At 49.8% G+C, this 18,591-nt stretch overlaps 1 protein-coding gene across 1 annotated transcript in view; it reads right to left on the bottom strand.

The window, feature by feature from the left end:
- Positions 1 to 1,615: 1,615 nt before the first annotated feature.
- Tudor-SN (Staphylococcal nuclease domain-containing protein 1) overlaps positions 1,616 to 18,591 on the bottom strand; it is a 33,304-nt gene continuing 16,328 nt past the window's right edge. Inside the window, exons 9-13 of the mRNA XM_089565068.1 lie at positions 14,787 to 14,922; positions 5,233 to 5,429; positions 4,702 to 4,812; positions 3,873 to 4,115; positions 1,616 to 2,322 (exon numbers count right to left, since the gene is read on the bottom strand). Of these exons, the coding sequence (XP_089421194.1) occupies positions 2,257 to 2,322; positions 3,873 to 4,115; positions 4,702 to 4,812; positions 5,233 to 5,429; positions 14,787 to 14,922 (753 nt within the window). The 3' untranslated portion in view covers positions 1,616 to 2,256. The remainder of the gene's footprint in view (positions 2,323 to 3,872; positions 4,116 to 4,701; positions 4,813 to 5,232; positions 5,430 to 14,786; positions 14,923 to 18,591) is intronic.

Raw genomic sequence — 18,591 nt, 5'->3', positions numbered from 1 at the left:
ACATGTTCTTCGATCCGCGTATCTTGATCGTGCAACGGCAGTGATGAGGCGTCCGCCCGCGGCAGTGCACGGGATACCGTCGTCGTGAACGCGGTCCGTGGTCGCTGAGCACGCGACCAATGACAAGCGCCACACCTGTTGAAAACGGCTCCTGCGACGCGGAAAACGACGAGCAAACGTGCTCCCATGTTTCCAGCAGTTATGGTGTCTTCGGCTGACACGCACTGCCTCCGTGCCGGTGAGCAGGAAGTGACGTGAAATACTACACGAGTGGCACATCTTCTTGCACATCAGCTGAACGTGCGAAACACTCGCAGAGTGCCGTTTCTCTTTCTGCCGTCTGTTAACCGAGGCCTCCGAGACCTGCGATGATCTCAGAGGCTATTCCTACGAGCGGCCGACGCCAACGAGCGCAGTCAACACAGCCTCTTCAGAACAGTGCTCAGTACCGCGCTTGTAACAGGCGTTGATAGAATCGGCGGGAAACGCGGGACCTACGAGCCTGCTCGTGAGATACTGCGATTAATTATGGGGGCGCAGGTTTGTAAGACACCACACCAAGGCGTTATGCTTGCCGGTTTCGATGCATACGCCTTTGCAGCTTCAGCTAGAGTAACTTTTGAAAATATCAGCAGGTGATTCTCAATCCACTAAGCGCCCCACATTGTCGCTTTATTGATATCCTTTAACTTGTGCATACGTTGGCAAAAAGTGCGATGTTATAAAGTGCAGACATGCCGGATGAACAGCATATGCCGTTCGCTGCAAGAGCTAAGGCAGAACTTGCAAGACAAAAAATATTGACAAACCTTTAATTTTCTCATAAGGGAAGGCACATGGCTCGCCGGCCGGTGGCTGCGTGATTGCAGCGCGAATAAATGCATTGCAGCCGCTATAATATTCAACATTTCTATAAAATGTGCCCACTTGTAATGCTTCGTCCGTTTTTCCTATTCGTCGATGCTGCGTCCACCAACGAGCGTGAACAGCGTCGTCTGCTAACGCGCGCTGCACGACGGGATTGCACCGCGCTCCACCGTCGGTCTCCACGGTGGCGCGGTGGCGCGCACGCGTGTCGTGCTCGTCCCACCCGAATGTACGGCACTGCACGAGTGGCACCCAGCCGAACGTGGGGCACCGCACGAGTGCGTAGAAAACTCCACGAGTGCCGTCAGCCGAAGACACCATTAGTGAGCTCCCACATCGTATAATGGCGATGACGATGGGCAGCTATGGGGCAGTTTCGGTTTGCACTCGAATCCAACGCGCATGCGATTTTGAGACGTATTTTCCCCGAAAAAAGGTGCGCGTTGGAATTGGGTAAATACGGTATGTACAGGTGAATACCAACCTTTACCTCCCGATTCTTGGCCGATCCCCCAGTGTGGGCATGTTATTCTAGAACTAAATCTAGAAAAACTATTGTCTGGGACACATCATCATGCAGGGGCCAAAGTTTCAGGAATATGTTAAGTCCCCACAGTTTATTCATCATCTTTATACGACAGTTCACAGTGCACTCACAACACTACCAGTCCCTCCCAGGAAGGGTCCGCAGTGCATGAACTTCCCCTTCTGGCAAACACGCCAGAAACAAAGCACTTGCAGGCCACACTCGCAAAGTCAACTCCTTTATTAAAAGGGCGGAAAAAGTTGCTTCAGGTTCAACCACTGACAAAAAACAATGGGGCCACAAAAAAAGAGCTACAAAAAGGGGGAGGGGAGGCAAACTCTGACAATAGCCGCCAGCTGACCAACACGTTTTATTTTTTAAGCAAGACGAGCTCTTTCGCTGCAGAGCCCGCACCACGCCAGATCACGTTCGAACAACCTACGACTCGCGTCCCCCTCGTTTTTTTCGCCAGAGGGCAAAGGAAACTCTTTTAAAGTGTTACACACCATGCCCTGAGGGGTGGGCGAGAGCCACGACTGGCCTGGGTGAGGAAGGCAAAGCCACTAAATAAGTTACGGTCGCTTTTACTGCCTCGCTGTGTGATCCCTGCAGAGGACGGCAGTGCCTTGGTCGCATTCTGGCGCAATGCGGCCTCCTAGCTCGGGCAGAGGGGAGCCCTCGTCACAGTCCAGGGTTTTTAAAATGAGGGGAGGAGGCTGCCACCATCTCTCCCCCGTGCTTGCAACGGAGCGTCCCGCCTTCTCCGGAAGGGACCTCCTCAACGACAGGCGGAGAGCCACCACCAAACCAATCCCCCTCGACGACGGCTCTGCGGAAGTTGACTTTGGCAGGGCGGCAGCTCCTCAGCGGCCCCAGCCAAACTCCTTGGAGTCGTCCTCTGTGACGTCGCCATAGCACCACAGGTTCAGCTGCACAAGGAGGCGGCACACAGTGTGAAGCAACTGCAGTCTCACCTTTCAACAGGAATGTGGAAGGTAAACGGCCCCTTCCTTATGCACCAACAGTGCTGGAAATCTCCAGAAGATGAGAGTACGAGCTCTTATTCTCGTCATCATCATCAGCCTGACTACGCCCACTGCAGGGCCTCTCCCATGTCTCTCCAATTAACCCGGTCCTTCTTTGCCAGTTGCGGCTACCGTATCCCCGCAAACTTCTTGATCTCATCCGCCCACCTAACTTTCTGCCGCCCCCTGCCACACTCGCCTCATCTTGGAATCCACTCCGTTACCCTTAATAGGGACCAGCGGTTATCGTGCCTTCGCATTGCATGCCCTGCCCAAGCCCACTTCTTCCTCTTGATTTCAACTAGGATATCAGTAACCCGCGTTTGTTCTCTCACCCACTCACCCGAAATGTGGAACTTGCACGGATGCTCCAAGGGCGAGGCTTAGGTGGTTTGGTTTATGGGGTTACGAAGTCACAGTGATGCAATCTTCCGAAAGCATGTATTTTTGTGTGTGCTCATTCTGAATACGTCATTTAATTTTATGCAAAACAAGTCCCTTACACAATATGTTATGAAGTTTTTTCGGAGAGAGCATTTAAGAAATGCTGCTGCTGGAAACTTGCTAACTTGACATCAAGGAATGCAACAAGGGTAAAATTAACGTCCTGCTTACCACAGAAGTTGAGTTATGGGGTTCCGAAGTTGCCACTCCAGGTAAAGGAAGAGAAGTTTGCATTCCTGTTTCTGAAGTGGCAACTTAAAAACCTTGTAATCCACATTGTCATGTAAGTTTTGATGGGCAGGGTGATAATCTTACCCTTATTGCATTCCCTGCTGTCGCAAAACAGTAATGGAATGCTATTTAAGCAAGTTCCTCACAGCAACACGGTAGGTTCCGCTGAATGGAAGTTCAATAACTGCAAACAACAGTGATTAACCTTTACGCGGAGAATAAGAATGGGGTGGAGTGCATATGGCAGGTTCTCTCAGATCATGGGTGGCAGTTTACCAATATCCCTCAAGACAAAAGTAAACAACAGCTGCATCTTACCGGTATACTCACCTATGGGGCAGAAACGTGGAGGCTAACAAAGAGGGTTCAGCTTAAGTTAAGGACAACGCAGCGAGCTATGGAAAGGAAAATGATAGGTGTAACGTTGAAAGATCGGAAGCGGGCGGAGTGGGTCAGGGAACAAACGTGGGTTAATGACATCCTAGTCGAAATCAGGAGGAAGAAGTGGGCTTGGGCAGGGCATGTAATGCGAAGGCAAGATAACCGCTGGTCCTTAAGGGTAACGGAGTGGATTCCAGGAGAAGGCAAATAGTAGCAGGGGGCGGCAGAAAGTTAGGTGGGCGGATGAAGATTAACAAGTTTACGGGGATAGGGTCAGGTTGATGATGATGATGATGGAACTTTCACCACGTTACGACTGTCCATTATTCAACTATGTTTCGACATATAAACAGGATTGACTTTGCTTGCATTAACGAAGCTAATAAAACTGGACATACCCGCTTGGCCTTGGCCGAGTCCCTGGCGGCCGTGTACTCCTGGAGCAGCTCCTGGAGGTGGCGGTCGCGCCGCTCCTCGAGCAGCACCCAGCCCTCCTGGAGCAGGGACTTGCCGATGTCCGCACCCGAGGGGGTCAGCAGGGTCACGTACTCCTGTCCCCCCACCCGGTACTCCACGCTCAGCTGCAGCTCCCCGGTGGCCTCCTCCTGGAAGGCCTGCACAGCCTCCTGGGCCTGCTCAGGCTGCACACAGGAGGAGGAAGAGGAAGAAGCAGCGAGGTGGAAAGTTGGGCGAGTTGAATCTCATTCAGGATGAAGTCAGCACCAAAAACGAGGCCCATGGTAGGAGAGAAGACACAACACTCTCCAAACAGGCTCAAGAAAGTGTTTAAGGGGGGGGGGGACACTGGTCTTAGAGCATTATTTTTATTTACAGACCAAATGCAATGAAACTGCACACACTTATTCAGTTTTTTCTGCTCATTTCAAATGTGCAAATTCTTTATTTCTAGGCCAATCAGTTCCTGAGATATTAATGTATATCATGCCATTGTCTGCTCAAACAATAGAAAAAAAATGGGCCACCAGAAATTTAATTTTAATATGTGGGTAGATACTACAATGTGTGAGGAATGCAATGCTGGAAGCAGTTTTCAGTTTTTTGTCCGTGTGGACAAATGGGCGTAATAGTTAGTTTTCAAGTGAGTTAACCAGACATACAGGCTTCAGAACTAGTAAGCACTCAAGGGGCAGCTTCGATGCCCATTATGCCAGTTGTTGTGGATGCCCACAGCATGTTCAGCCAAGGAAAGAAAGCACCACCACTCACATCCTTGGGCAGGGCAATCATGGCCAGGCTGTACTCCCGGGCAGCCGGGGGGATGTCCCGAATCCCCAGGGAGGGCAGGGGCGCCAACGACAGGGAGTCCACGGTGTCCCGCTGCACACACACACACACACACACACCTCAGACATGGGTCACCCGTGACAGGGTATCATCATCATCAGCCTGACCACGCCCACTGCAGGGCAAAAGGCCTCTCTCCCATTAACCCGGTCCTTTGTCTGCTGTGGCCACCGTATCCCCGCAGACTTCTTAATCTGATCCGCCCACCTAACTTTCTGCCACCCCCTGCTACGCTTGCCTTCTCTTGGAGTCCACTCTGTTACCCTTAAGATTTGTTGCTACAAAATATGCTTGTGTTCGCTTTAGTTGTGTGGCAAATTACTTTTTGCGTGCGCACTTAGCCTGTGCGAACAGGCGTGCTAGCTTTGGCAGCGTTGCCTGCTGTGTATGAAACGGAGTATAGTGGCTATTTACGTCTTGACCAGTACTCAAAGAGAGGGGCCCCCCACTGACGTTTCCGTAGTCGACGAAGAAGATGTCCACTGATCCGCTGGGGTGGACCTTCTCGACCCGTGCCCGGTACCACTGCTGGTCCTCGGCAAACTTGGCAGCGCACAGCTCCCCCTTCTTGGGCACATGGGCACCCGGCACGGGGGGATGCTCGGCCATCTCCTGACGCAGCAGCTTCGTCATCTCCTCCAACTTGGGGCCTGCAAGTCAGGCAACATAGTGCGGTGCGCATCAGCTGTCATGCGACAAGGGTGTCTGCTGTTCTGTCCTTAAAAGTGCATATTTGACTAACGTGGAAAATTGGGCGTGTTGGTACATGTCATGAACAAACAAATGGCAGCGCAAGGAGACGTCTTCTCTGCTCCTCGCAAGCTCTCAAAGCTGTGCAAGATGACTGATCGCGAGACAGAGCGAAGCAGAAGAACTGTGGAAAGAAGCATCGGCGGCCCTTTGTTGAATGCGCAGAAGGCGTAGTATATGAAATTCCGTTAAACTGTTGGAAAACTTATGTCGGCCAAACTGGGAGATGCGTGAATGACAGGTTGAGGGAGCACGCCAAAAACGTAGAAAATGCCCTCGAAGGAAAAGATTTTGAAGGCCTTCTGGCTGCCCACAGCCTTATGTGTGAAGAATGTTCCCCAGATCTTACTAGCACCGTCATTAGGAAAAAGAATACTCAACGTGTAACGCGCGAAATCATTGAATCGGAGTTGATATATAATCGGGGAGAAGCATGTGTTAGCTCTGCTTCTATCAATCTCTCTGATAAAGAGCTGACATATTTGCGCATGCACTGACGATGACTCCGGATTGTTCGGAGTGCATATACAGTCGACGACCGAAAATTCGGACGCCTGATTTTTCGGACATGCTTGATTATTCGGACTTTTCGCGGCACCGCGACATGGCCCATAGAGCCAATGTGTAAGAGTGCTTGAAATTTCGGACGCACCGCAACTGACCACTCGATTTTTCGGACCTCGTTCGCACTCGCCGCCAGTACCCAAGCCGCCATATAATGTGTACAGTGGAACCTCATTAATTCAGACTGCAGGAGATATCGAGAACTTGATCAAACAAAACGAAATTCAATCTTAAAGGGAGCCTCTTGCGACGCTGAAATTCTGCGCGAGTCGGCACATTGCGCTCGCGTGTTTTTGAATTCGTACTGTCCTTGAATGTCTTCCGCCGCACGAACTTGAACCGTAGTCTGAGTTCACGGAACTCATCTGTGCCGAGTCTTTAGTCCCGAACAGGGAACGCGAATACGATCGCGGAGCGCTTGATCGCGGAGGCTACGCGCACGCCGTGGCCTCCGCGATTGAAGCGCACTTCGGGCGCGCCGCCGGATCTTATCGCGGCCGCGATCTGCTCCGGCGCTGCGCCGTTCGCGGAGGTCGCGTGCGCACCGGAGCTTCCAAGTGCCGTCTATGCATGGCGCCGTGATCATTATCATCAACTTTTTTCTCCGTCGCGACTTTCCGCTGTTCACGTCGGCATCAGTATCGCCAGCTGCAGCCTTTCGTGGCGTGTTAGCATGCGTGTTAGCGCGTTCGCCGTGATAGTGGCTTTCGCGTGCTGCCGCCGAGCTTCACAGTTTTAGCGCGATGGGCAAGCACCTTAAGCTACACGGCTGGGAGTTAGCTCTCGAACGCGGTCGGTAAGCGTGCGGCGGGCGGGAAATTCGACCTGGCCGAGAAGTGCGTCCGATGATGGTGCAACCAAAAGAGAAACACAAGCTGCAAAAAGCGCGCTTTCCGAGGCAAGCCGTGCAAGTTTCCTGAACTGGAAGAAGAGCTGCTCCTCTATGTGATGGAATTTCGGAACAACGGCTACGCGTTGACAGCGGACATGCTGCGCGGCTTCTTTTGGCATGAGCGTGCACCAGAGCGCAGCACCAGCTCTGGAGTCTAAATACTTCGCGAGTGACGATTGAACGTAGAATAAATGTCGCTCATTCCCTGGTTGGTGTGTTTTTACTTAAGAAAATTAAAGTTCGTGATTTTTTCGGTGAAATTTGATTTTCCGGACTGCCCGATTTTTCGGTCGTTTTCGCGGTCCCTAGAGAGTCCGAAAAATCGGTCGTCGACTGTATGTTCCCACGACTCGTTGGCAATAACAGTTGGAAGATCAGCGCCGTCCTTGTTGTCTCAAGTCCTCGTCTCCTTGCGCCGCCATTTATTGGCATGAAAGCAAATGCACTACAGTACGGTACAACTTAAAAAAAAAAGGCAGCAGTTGCTAACACTGGGCCGCAGTCCACGGCGTCCTGTATTACTCCGCTGGCCAATCACAACTGTAAACGAAATCAGCTTTTTAATGTATGACTATATCAGACAATCCATGTACTAAAGTTCTTAAGATAATTTTTTTTCTTGTGATAAAACTTCTTGTTTACGGAACAAAAAACGTTTAAACAGCGGACTACGTTTCCGTCGTGGAGGAATTGTGTGCGCGGAGGCTGAATGTGGGCGGAGCTTCACTGCATACTTAAGTTGAATCCGTCTATAATTTGGATGGTTATAAAAAGGCCTGAGATGCCTTTTTTCTATGCCAGCTCTCCAACCCTACCAACGCCAAAGGTGGGAAGCTAATACGACTGTCACAGGAAAGCGCATTTAGTGTACGAGTGACATCGCACTACATCACACAATGAGCTTTAGTGGCACTCAATGCAGAACGCAGTTTCCCCGCAGTGAGTTTGGCAAACGCTCTCCACTAGGTCAGGCACGGCGAATGTGTAGTCTCAACAGCAGGGCTCCGGCATGAAAATATTCGTTTTGAGAATTCAAAGGTCTTAAAATCTCCATCTTATTTTCTTGATTGCGCTTTTAATGTGCAATACCTTCATACTCAGTCCTGATGAAGGCCAGCTTCTGGCCGAAACGTCGACCTAATAAATGTTTCGGTATGAAGCGATGTTCCTCGTCTTAACTTAACTGTATACAGTAATCCCTCGTTATAACGAAATCGCTTTGCTCGAAATATCGCTTTATTCGAAATTTCTTCCGGTCCCGACCCAAACGCATGCATTTTAAGCCGCATTACTCGAAGCGCACGAAGAGCTTGACCCGCTTAGAGCGAAGTGGCGAGCGGAGGCATCGCCGCCGCCGAGCGTAGGCATCGCCGCCGTGGCGGCGACCCTTTGCGCATGCAGTGCCAAATTAAAGTATTTTCGCGATTCTAAGCACCCCCCGAATCTAAGCAACCCCCCCTATTTTCGGAAAAAAAAAATTCTGAAAAAAAACTTTGCATGTGAATCTAAGCACCCCCTTTTTTGCGCGGAAGAGAGCGTTGCCGAGGCCGCCAAGTGCACTTGCTCTCTTTTTTTGTCGAGCCTGTGCAGTCGGAGTCCCGAGGAGGCGCGGCTTGCGCGTTGTTGTTGTGACTGAGAGAAGGATGAAAAGGAAATTGCACGGGCCTGCCTGCTGGCTCCAGCCGAGCCACCATCGCTGCCAAGTGCAGATAGAGGAGAGTTAAGAGATCAGAGGAAAGATAAAGAGAAAAGATAAGACGCCCGTCACAGCAACAAATGCGTCCGCTGGCCCTGCTGAAAAAACAGATAAGTGGGCGAGGCCGCTCCCCGAAGCGAGGACAGCGGCGTCCACGGCGATTTTTGTGTTGCTGCGTTCCGACACTACAAGACAGATGGCGGCACAGAACTGTCTGCAGCTATTTTTCTTTTGAATGTTTCCTAAATAAAATGTTTTTTTCTCGCGCCCGTTTCATCGAGATTTCGCCGCGAAAAGAGGGGCCCGGGGGGGGGTCAGTTTAGATTTTTCGAATCTAAGCACCCCCTCTCACTTTGGGCATCGCTATCGTGAAAAAAAGGGGGTGCTTAGAATCGAGTAAATACGGTAATACCGCCGACGAATGACTCGTGCAGGCATAGAACAGGCCACAAAAGTACCAGACCCCCGATCGATGACCTGCCTAGTAACGGGCACCAAGAGAGTGCCGAGTGTCCCCTGCTCAGCGGGGCCAAATTCCATGTTGCAGCGCGCCCGAACCGTTAATCTCGGTCGGAAGCGCATTCCTGGTGTTCCCCGTGACAGAATCCACACGAAAATAAAGTTTTCCTCGAGCTTTGCGATGACAGAAAACCACGGTGTCTTGGATGCGGAAAAGTGGCCGGTCATGCTCGATTCGCGCCATTCGACTAGACAAACGGCCTAAATGCGTGGTAGGGTGACTGAATTTTGTTCTTACGGCGGGGACACGTGTGCGAAAAGCGAGCGCGATTCACCGCGGCGCGAAGTTGCGAACAGCGCCGCAGCGTCCGATCGCAGCTCGCCGCCCGCGCACAACTAGATGTCAGCGACGGGCCGCCCGCGGCAAACGCGACGACGGGAAGCGGGAGACAACGCGAGCGCGGGGAGCGGTAGCGTCATGATGACGTAGGGCGCGCTCCTTTGAGCCGGGCCGGCCTGCCCACGGCCGGTCTCGACGCGCTCGCTCGCGTCGGGACCGGCCGTGGCCTGCCGGCCTGTCGATCAGCCTGGATCCCGTCTGGATCACAAAAATGAGCTAAAGCTTGTTCTTGATATAGATAATAAACTCTGGTATAAGCAATTTGAAAACTGTATCATCTTTGAGGATCACTGACCAATACTGAGTAGCTGGTAGAAGTAACAAATGTGCTACGAGCAAATTGGCCACGAACTTGCGATTTCGCTGTGGCAGTGCTCCGAGGAGGCACAGAGACCGACCTTGAGCCGCTGCCTATCAACCGCCGCAGCCGGCAGACGCCGCGCGGCGCAGCGGTTGCTAGGCAACGGCTCAAGGTAATCCGCCAGCTTCCTCGCAGTTGTGGTGCAATTAAATCTCGGTCTATTTTAGCTTTTTTCGAGCGGTCGCTTATATCGAATTATCGCTTATAACGAATTTTTTCGCCGTCCCAATGACTTCGTTATAACGAGGGATTACTGTATATATATATATATACAGGGTGTCCCAGCTAAAGGTAACCAAGCTTGTAAAAAAGAGGATGTTCGCTAACCCAGTGAGACTAACTGAGGGTTGTTGACAGTCGCGTGTTCTAGTCTGCAGTATTTTTGTTATTATGCAAACGTGATTAATTAGCATAGACTAATTAGCTAACTTTTTAATTATTGCCTTCAGGAAGAAAGTGTCAATGCAGGAGTTGTGGATCCCATAAAAAATAACCGGTTGCCGTGTTTGCAGCCAAGTACCACTGATACAGCTTCTTTTATTTGCCTCAAAAGAAAGCCCGCGAAATACAAAAAGAACCACGTGACAGGGAAGCAGTTTCAGCGCTCCTAAACGACAGGTCAAGCAACGACATCCGCTTGTCTTTGCAACGCTGTCCCGAACGGGGTTCGGTGTTTGGCGATGGTTGCGAGATATACGCCAGCAGCTCTCGCATCGGCGCCAGGACCGTTTCTTCAGCTCGTGACGGTTCAAGTTCGTGGCACGGCCACAAGCCTATAGGGGACCGCAGCTTCACAGGGGGGCGCTGCGGACGCCACTGAAAAGCGCCCTCTCCCGCCGACTCCGCACTTTTGTCCGGGCAAACCGGTCTCCCTCCCATTGAGTAGCTGCGCGAGCAGCGCGCTTTCTCCTGAAAAAAAAAGCCAGTTCTCCACGTACTTTGCACGTGTTGGCCAGCCTGCAAATCTCTTTGTGCAGTCGCGAGCATTTTCCCTCGTGCTTGAACGTTGACGAGCTTCAGAGGATTAGCAAAATGTACAGGGGCGCTAGAAAAAAATGCGGACTGCACGGCGCCCACGCGCTGCGCAGTCGGAATTTATCTTCAATGCGTTTTTATCTCGGTAGTAACAAAGACGCTAGAGTGGTACATTATTGTATCACGGATGTCTCTAGCGTATTTGTGTTGCGAGCCAAGTATAAGCGTGACGAAAATAAATTCCAACAGCGGAGCGCCTAGGCACTGCGCTGTTCGCATTTCTTTCTGTCGCGGCAGTACGCTCTGAGATGTAGGTTAAAAGAAATAGTGGACAGTGATTTTTTTTTCGCTGCGCAAACTTGAAAAATTAACTGCTAGTGGATCAGGCCCACTACGTGAAGCAGATTGTTGACGAAAAAGCCGGTACCGTAACGGCGAAATGTGTATGGCAAGTAAATGACGAGGTCAATTAAGACGTGGAATTCGAGGTAAATACTATCTTTTTTTTTGGCGCGGGCGTCTTCGCAAGATGCTTAATTTCGTTGGGTGGCTGAGCAGTTAGGTGCATGCAGGTTTGTTGGCCAAATAATAAGGATTTTGTTACGTGTTTCGCTGAATAATAATGGAAATAATTTTCATTTTAACTTAAAATAAAGTGGCCTTAAGGCGACACGCGAGGCTGAGGAGAAAAACGAAAACACTCACGAAATGCGCCTACCAGCTTCTTGCTATAAACGGCAAAGAGAAAAAAATGCTCTAGTTTTGTCAATCGCTACAACGGAGATTAGCGGTTGGTATATTTATTTTAATGCCGATTACAGCGCACGCGCATCCCCAAAACAATTTATTTGCAGAGCCATCGCTCCATATGCAAACGCTCATTCATGTGCAAGCAAACATTTTGATTATTTTTGTTTTTAGAAATTTTTTACATGTAAAGCAACTTCGAAAATTGAGCCAGGCGTCACAAGTCGGAACATTGAGGCGATCACTGACCTTGTCTCACACGCGTCTGCATAATGCCGCTAGCTGTTGTCAGTCTCCAAAATAAAAAATGGCAAAAGAAATGAGTTTCGTTAGCGCGAGCTTTACTAAACACTGCATGCTTAGTGAATTACAGTAAAAACTGCTCAGAAATAATATTACGCGTGCAACATGCCAAACGTGTTTAGCAACAAGAAAAAGCTTACTTCACCCTGCCCATAGCAGTTATCGAGGCCTGCCGTTTCTCGTTCTCATCCATTTCATACCCAACAATTCCGGACAAAAACATTTTTTAATACGAAAAATGTATGAACGCATTTTTTTTTTCATATACTGGAAGATTTCACTATAGCAATCTCCCATCGATAGGCTTGCATTTTTTTTTTTCGTATTAACGTTTTTCCTATCGTCAACTGCTCGATACGAGCGGTGAAAAATATTTAAGATTTTGCTGCATATAGAAAGGGTGGACCATTACCTTCAATAATTCCGTTACTGTGCGTTACAATTTTCCAATATTAATTTTTTTCCCCCAAGAATGTAGGACATCTCCAGGAAATCTGTAGAATTCCACGGGCAGTCCTTGGCCGTGTCGATGTTCAGAGAACTATTGTGGCAGCCCCAGACACAACAAGTTTCTCCACTCTTAGAACGTCGCGGAATTCACAGCGAGCGGCAACAACACTTTTGTGCGCCCGCGAGCAGGACGGCGCGTGCTCACAATGAAAGAGAGAGTGCCAGCTGCGCGAGCAGCACGCGCGTACCAGTCGACAGGCTGCTGGCTCAATGCGGTCCGCCGGCGACGTGCCCGGACAGGAACGCCAAAATGACCGGCAGGGGAGAAGTGGCGCTGGTGCAGTGGGAGCAAACTTCAGGTGCGCTTCCTTATCACTCGAGGCGAAGTTTCGTGTGAAAAAGCGTTCCATGCGAGCCGCGCTTCACTTCCTTGAAAAGCAGTGCCTGCTCACTTTCCATGATACAAGCAGTTCCAGGCGTATATCTCGCAACCATCGCCAAACGCCGAACCCCGTTCGGGACAGCGTTGCAAAGACAAGCGGATGTCGTTGCTTGACCTGTCGTTTAGGAGCGCTGAAACTGCTTCCCTGTCACGTGGTTCTTTTTGTATTTCGCGGGCTTTCTTTTGAGGCAAATAAAAGAAGCTGTATCAGTGGTACTTGGCTGCAAACACGGCAACCGGCTATTTTTTATGGGATCCACAACTCCTGCATTGACACTTTCTTCCTGAAGGCAATAATTAAAAAGTTAGCTAATTAGTCTATGCTAATTAATCACGTTTGCATAATAAAAAAAAATACTGCAGACTAGGATGTGCGACTGTCAACAACCCTCAGTTGGTCTCACTGGGTTAGGGAACATCCTCTATTTTACAAACTTGGTTACCTTTAGCTGGGACACCCTGTATATGTGTGTGTGTGTGTGTGCGCGCGCGTGCCTGTGTGTGTATGTATGTATATATATTTGGTTGATTGTCATGACTCTATTAGTGGTTACCTTAGTAAATACCGTGTAGGCAACGGAATATAATCTTTCAAGTCCTTCACGCCTCCTTTCCTATGAGTTAAGATAATGTCAGCGTTTTTCCAAGCTCTAGGTACGCTCCAGGTCACAAGGCATTGCGAGTTTTTCAAGCACAATCTCTCCTCCATCCTTCAACAAATCTGCAGTTACCTGATCCTCACCAGCTGCTTGCTTTACTTCGTTACTGGAGGGATGTCCCATTGCTGTGCGCTACTGCCCGTCTCATTAACGTGATTACTTTGGCTGCTGTATAGATTTATGCAGAACTCTTTGGCTAGTTTAATTATCTTATCCATATTGTTATTGACATGGCCCTCTTTGTATGTAATGAATACATCCTGATTTTAGCTATGCCTAGTTTCTTCTTCACCGCTTTTAGGCTACCTCCATTCTTCCTAGCACACTCTCGCATGCTATAAAGCATGCACTCCACGTTAATCTTATTTATCTCCACTACCTTATGGTTATTTAGCAACTTCAATACCTCTGCCAGTTCAATTCTACCTCTAGAGATAGACGCTCTCATGCTTTGGTGTTTCTTAATCAGATTTTTCGTCTCCTGAGATAGCTTGCCAGTATCGCGTTGAACCATCCTACCGCCTAATTCTACGGCGCACTGCGTAATGATTGCTGCGAGATTAACGTTCATTGTTTGAACATTAAGATCGTCTTCCTCAGAGTCGAATATCTGTTCTGCAGCGATATTCTGAATTCCTCTACCTTCCCTCTTAATGTTAACTCGTTAATAGCCTTCCGCTTCACTACTTTCCTCCATTCCCTCATCAAATCTAAGCTAATACGAGACCTTACCATTCTGTGGTCGCTACAACGGACCTTTCCGAGGACCTCCACATCCTCTACGATGCCAGGGTGAGCACACGGTATGAAGTCTATTTCATTTTTAGTCTCACCATTGGGGCTCTTCCACGTCCACTTCCTGTTGGCTCGTTTGCGGAAGAAGGTACTCATTATCCATAGATTATTTCTATCTGCGAACACTACAGTAAATAACTCTCCCCTGCTATTCCTAGAACCTGTGCCATAGTCACCTACCGCCTGGTCTCCAGCCTGCTTTTTACCTACCTTTGCACTAAAGTCGCCCATCAGTACAGTGTACTGTGATTTTACTTTGGTCATTGCCGATTCCACATCCTCATAGAAGCTTTCAACTATTTGGTCATCATGGCTTGATGTAGGCGCGTAGGCCTGCACCACCTTCAGCTTGTACATGCTATTAAGCCTAATTGCGATAACTGCCACCCTCTGTTAATACTATAAAACTCCTCCATGTTGCCAGCTACTGGGAGTCAGGGCTCCCCAAGCTGTACTCACAGCTTCTACCTGGCCTCCTGGCAACACTCTCCTGTTGGAGAACACAAGAGCTCACCGTCGTCGTAGAACTGGACGTAGAAGGACAGGTCTGGCTTGACCTCTGTGAGGACCACCTTGCGGTAGTTGCCCTTGCGGTCGGTGATCACCTCCTGGGGCTTGGTCTCCTCGGTCTCCTCGTAGTCCTCCCACATCTGCACAGGGTGTAAGCAGCAGCATCTGTGTTATACATCCTGTGTTTGTACCGTATAAACCGGAATATAGGTCAAACTTTTTTTCAAAAAACCAAGGCCAAAAGTCGGCCCCTGCCTTATATACCATACCGGTCATTGGTGGAAAAACTACGCAAGTCTTGCAACAATGGGTGGCTGGAGTCAACAGCCTCCATCACCATGGCCATCAGCAGCAGCGCGGTATGGCGACATTGTAGCACCACCAATTTGCGTTTCCGTTTTCACAAAGTTATTTTGGTTTGTGGCTGGGTGTTGTCGGCGTCGAAATCTCTCCCCGCAGAGATGGTGCACAAGTCTTGTAGAAAATGCAGCATATGCAATGCACTAGACAGCACAGAGGATGATGCCCTATGAGACCTGGGCAGCTAGAAGCACTTGCCATCTGACTTGAGTTGGGACGACTCTGATGACTCGGAGCAACGCTTGCACACTTCATGCCCTTCTCTGTGCTGTACACCCGGCCCATTCTTTAAGAGTATCGCGCGACCACTGCCTCGCGTGTTTGTCAGCACCTTATCACGGAGCGGCGAAAGAAGCGAGAGTAAGCGCATGGGTACACATGTGTGTATATTGTTTGTTTCGCCGCTCAGTGCCGTTAATAAAGCGTTGGCAAGCGCGTGGGTCGATGGTCACACGACACTGTTAAAGAATTGGCCAGGTGTACTACAGTAGAACCCCACTCATACGTTTTTCACCGGACCGGGAAAAAAAAACGTAACAGCCGGGAAAACGCAACAGTGAGGAAAGCACCGAAAATTAATGAAAACAGTGCAGCTTTGACTAGAAACAATTTATTTCCGCAAATTGACCCTAGGACTTTAAAAAATCGAGAATGGTGGATTGCAGTTTGTTTCGCTCGCTGGAAAGAACAACGCGTTTCTCAATAGCAAAGGCCGCATTGCTGTCAGCGTCGCTTTGCGGTGCGGCCACCCCGCACGCAGCAGTGCTGTGCAGTTCACGCGCTCACTGCAGTCCACGCTGAAGCGACGTTGTGCACAGCGTCAAGCACTGAAATTTGCGTAGGCTGCTCGCCGCGCTGCTCCGCGTAGGCCGCCCTGACTGCCTGTCGACTGCGTTTAGTACGTCCAGCTTTTCCTCAAGGGGAAGCGCCTTCCGCTTACGCAAAGCTATCACGCCATCAAAGCACGATAAAGATGTTGCGACTGAGAGAAGGATGAAAAGGAAATTGCACGGGCCTGCCGACTGACTCCAGCCGAGCCATCACCGCTGGCACTTGCAGATAGAGGAGAGTTAAAAGATAAAAAGAAAGAGTGAAAGAAAAGAAAAGACGCGTGTCGCAACAACTGCGTCCGCCGAAGCGTACGCTGGATGAGAAAAACAGATAAGCGCCCGCAGCCGCGCCTCCTCGTCACCACCTCCCACGATAAAGATCGCGGCATTCGGCGTTCGCGAGGCAGATAGCCATCTAGTGGCGGCCTCTCCAACTCGCGTGCGGCTTCTTGCAGCCAGTTCCGTAGCCAAGCCTGGCAAAGACTCGTCAAAAATCAAAATGCCGGTTGGCGCGCATTGCCCGGGCGGGTTCGGGGAGCCCGGTTGCGACGTATCATGCGGGATCGTTTCCTCGGCTACGACGTAACAGCGGGGTTCCCAATACATTGGATCCTATGGAAGCTATGCCGGGACCGGATGAAAACGACGTAACAGCCGGGAAAACGCAGCAGTGAGGAACGTAACAGCGGGGTTCTACTGTACATACGAGCAGCACCTAATGAAAATAAATCCTGTCACCATTGTGCAGCCGGTTGAGCCGCATTTGTTTCAAGGTGAGGGTGTCTTTCGGTACTTTTGCCACTGAAAAAAGATTTTTTCATTTTTAGAATTGGTTAGTTGGGGGGGGGGGGATCGACCTATATTCCGGTCCAACCTATACTCCGGCTTTTACGGTACTTGCTGAATGAACTCAACCCCCCATTTGTCACTGAGAATTAGCATTTGCTTTTCTTAGCCCATCCCTCAGTTTCACGCAGTCCACAGCACAGCGCAGAGCTTGGGAGCATGCCAGGGTGCCTCGCGCTGATAACACCATAGCGTGCTTATCTCTCGAGGAGAGATCCTGCGAGGGTGGTGCATTGCGTCAACTTGGCAGAGTGCCAAGACGCTATGCGCCCCTGATAGGAGTGCCAGCGATGGTGGCTTGCTCAGCATGTTGCCAAACGCTTGGCTGCGCCAGCGTATGCTTAGAAAGCACTGCGCAGGAGTGTAAGAAGTTTAAACCAGAACACTATAAAACATCCTCTACACTGAAATTCCATGGCGGAACCAGGACATCCAGACGCCCAAGTGATTTGCACAGCTCGGGATCAGAAATGCCTAACCCCTCTCACACCACGCAATGCTTAAGCACTTGGATTACAACACACCCCGTAACTGGCATTACTTTTTAACCTTTCCTGTAAAAATGCACACCAGACATTTCGGGGCCAGTGTTCAGCATGTCCGCTTCATGTTGCCGCGATTGGATGGCACCGTCGACTATCACTGGCAACGTGGACGTAGCTGGTCTCATGTTTTCATTCATGGGTGGAAGTGCGGAGTGGCAGACAAAACGTACATGAAATTTCGCCTCGCACAAAAGTATGATGCAACTTTTTTTCTCTGCAAAATGCTGTCAACTCATGCAAAGTTTTCTGGGGAAAAAAAAAAGTGGGTTCATTATGTCAGCAAATATGACAGTTTCATTTTCGAAACTTCCCCATCACGTCAGCTCGCGGCAATGGCGGCTATTGGTGGCACAGCAGCTAGCAGAGAGCAACTACGTGCCACTATGTACAGGTGCCGTCAGAAGTAAATGGAACGCAATATTAATGAAAGAAATTAATGCAACGGTGGCAGCTGCTGCGCGGCTGCGAACGTAAAACTAGCTAGTATCTTTAGTGACGGAACAGCGCAAAACACCGGGACAAGAGACAGCGCTTGTCTCTTATCCCGGTGTTTTGCGCTGTTCCGTCACAAATGAATAACCAACATGCCCAAGCTGCTGTCCTAGCTAGTATCGCAGTTATCACTCCTACCAGCAACTTGGTACAGGCCCAAGATCCTCAAGGAGGATTCATTTTTGACGTTCCCGTATCCCAAGGCTTACTATTTACGAGAACAATAAAGTTTAGCCGGATCACTGCGTCACTTCAGTCGTTGCACCACAACCCAGAATGGTGGCGAGACTTGCGACAATGGCGAACCGTGATTCGAGATAACCGCAGTTAAGTTTGGTATCCGCGGTTAAGCATAACCGCATTTAGACAGCCCGTGTGACTGCAGGTCAATCAACAGGCGGCTGCCGCTGCAATGCTGACAGAGCAAGATGGTCATCTGCACGTGCCATCTGTCAGACAGGTAAGCAAGTACGATCATCATCGGCTAGACTCGACATCGTCGACAAATTGCCGCGACAAGTTTGGGGTGCAATCATTAAGCGAGGAATAAAAAAAACTGAATGTTGCCAACAAAATTTGGGGGTGTGATCACTAGGCAAGTGTGATCGTTATGCGAGTAAATACGGCATGTGCAGCCTAATTGTCATCGTGTGAATTGCACTGTGCACCACCAAACATGAACCATTATACTTTAGATTTAAAGAAATTAAATTGTTTCGACAAAGTCGCCTTCCAT

Source organism: Amblyomma mixtum, chromosome 10 (assembly GCF_055824585.1).
Source record: "Amblyomma mixtum isolate Tamu chromosome 10, ASM5582458v1, whole genome shotgun sequence".
NCBI classification, from domain to species: Eukaryota; Metazoa; Arthropoda; class Arachnida; order Ixodida; family Ixodidae; genus Amblyomma; species Amblyomma mixtum.
This window is presented reverse-complemented; position numbering and strand designations above follow the sequence as displayed.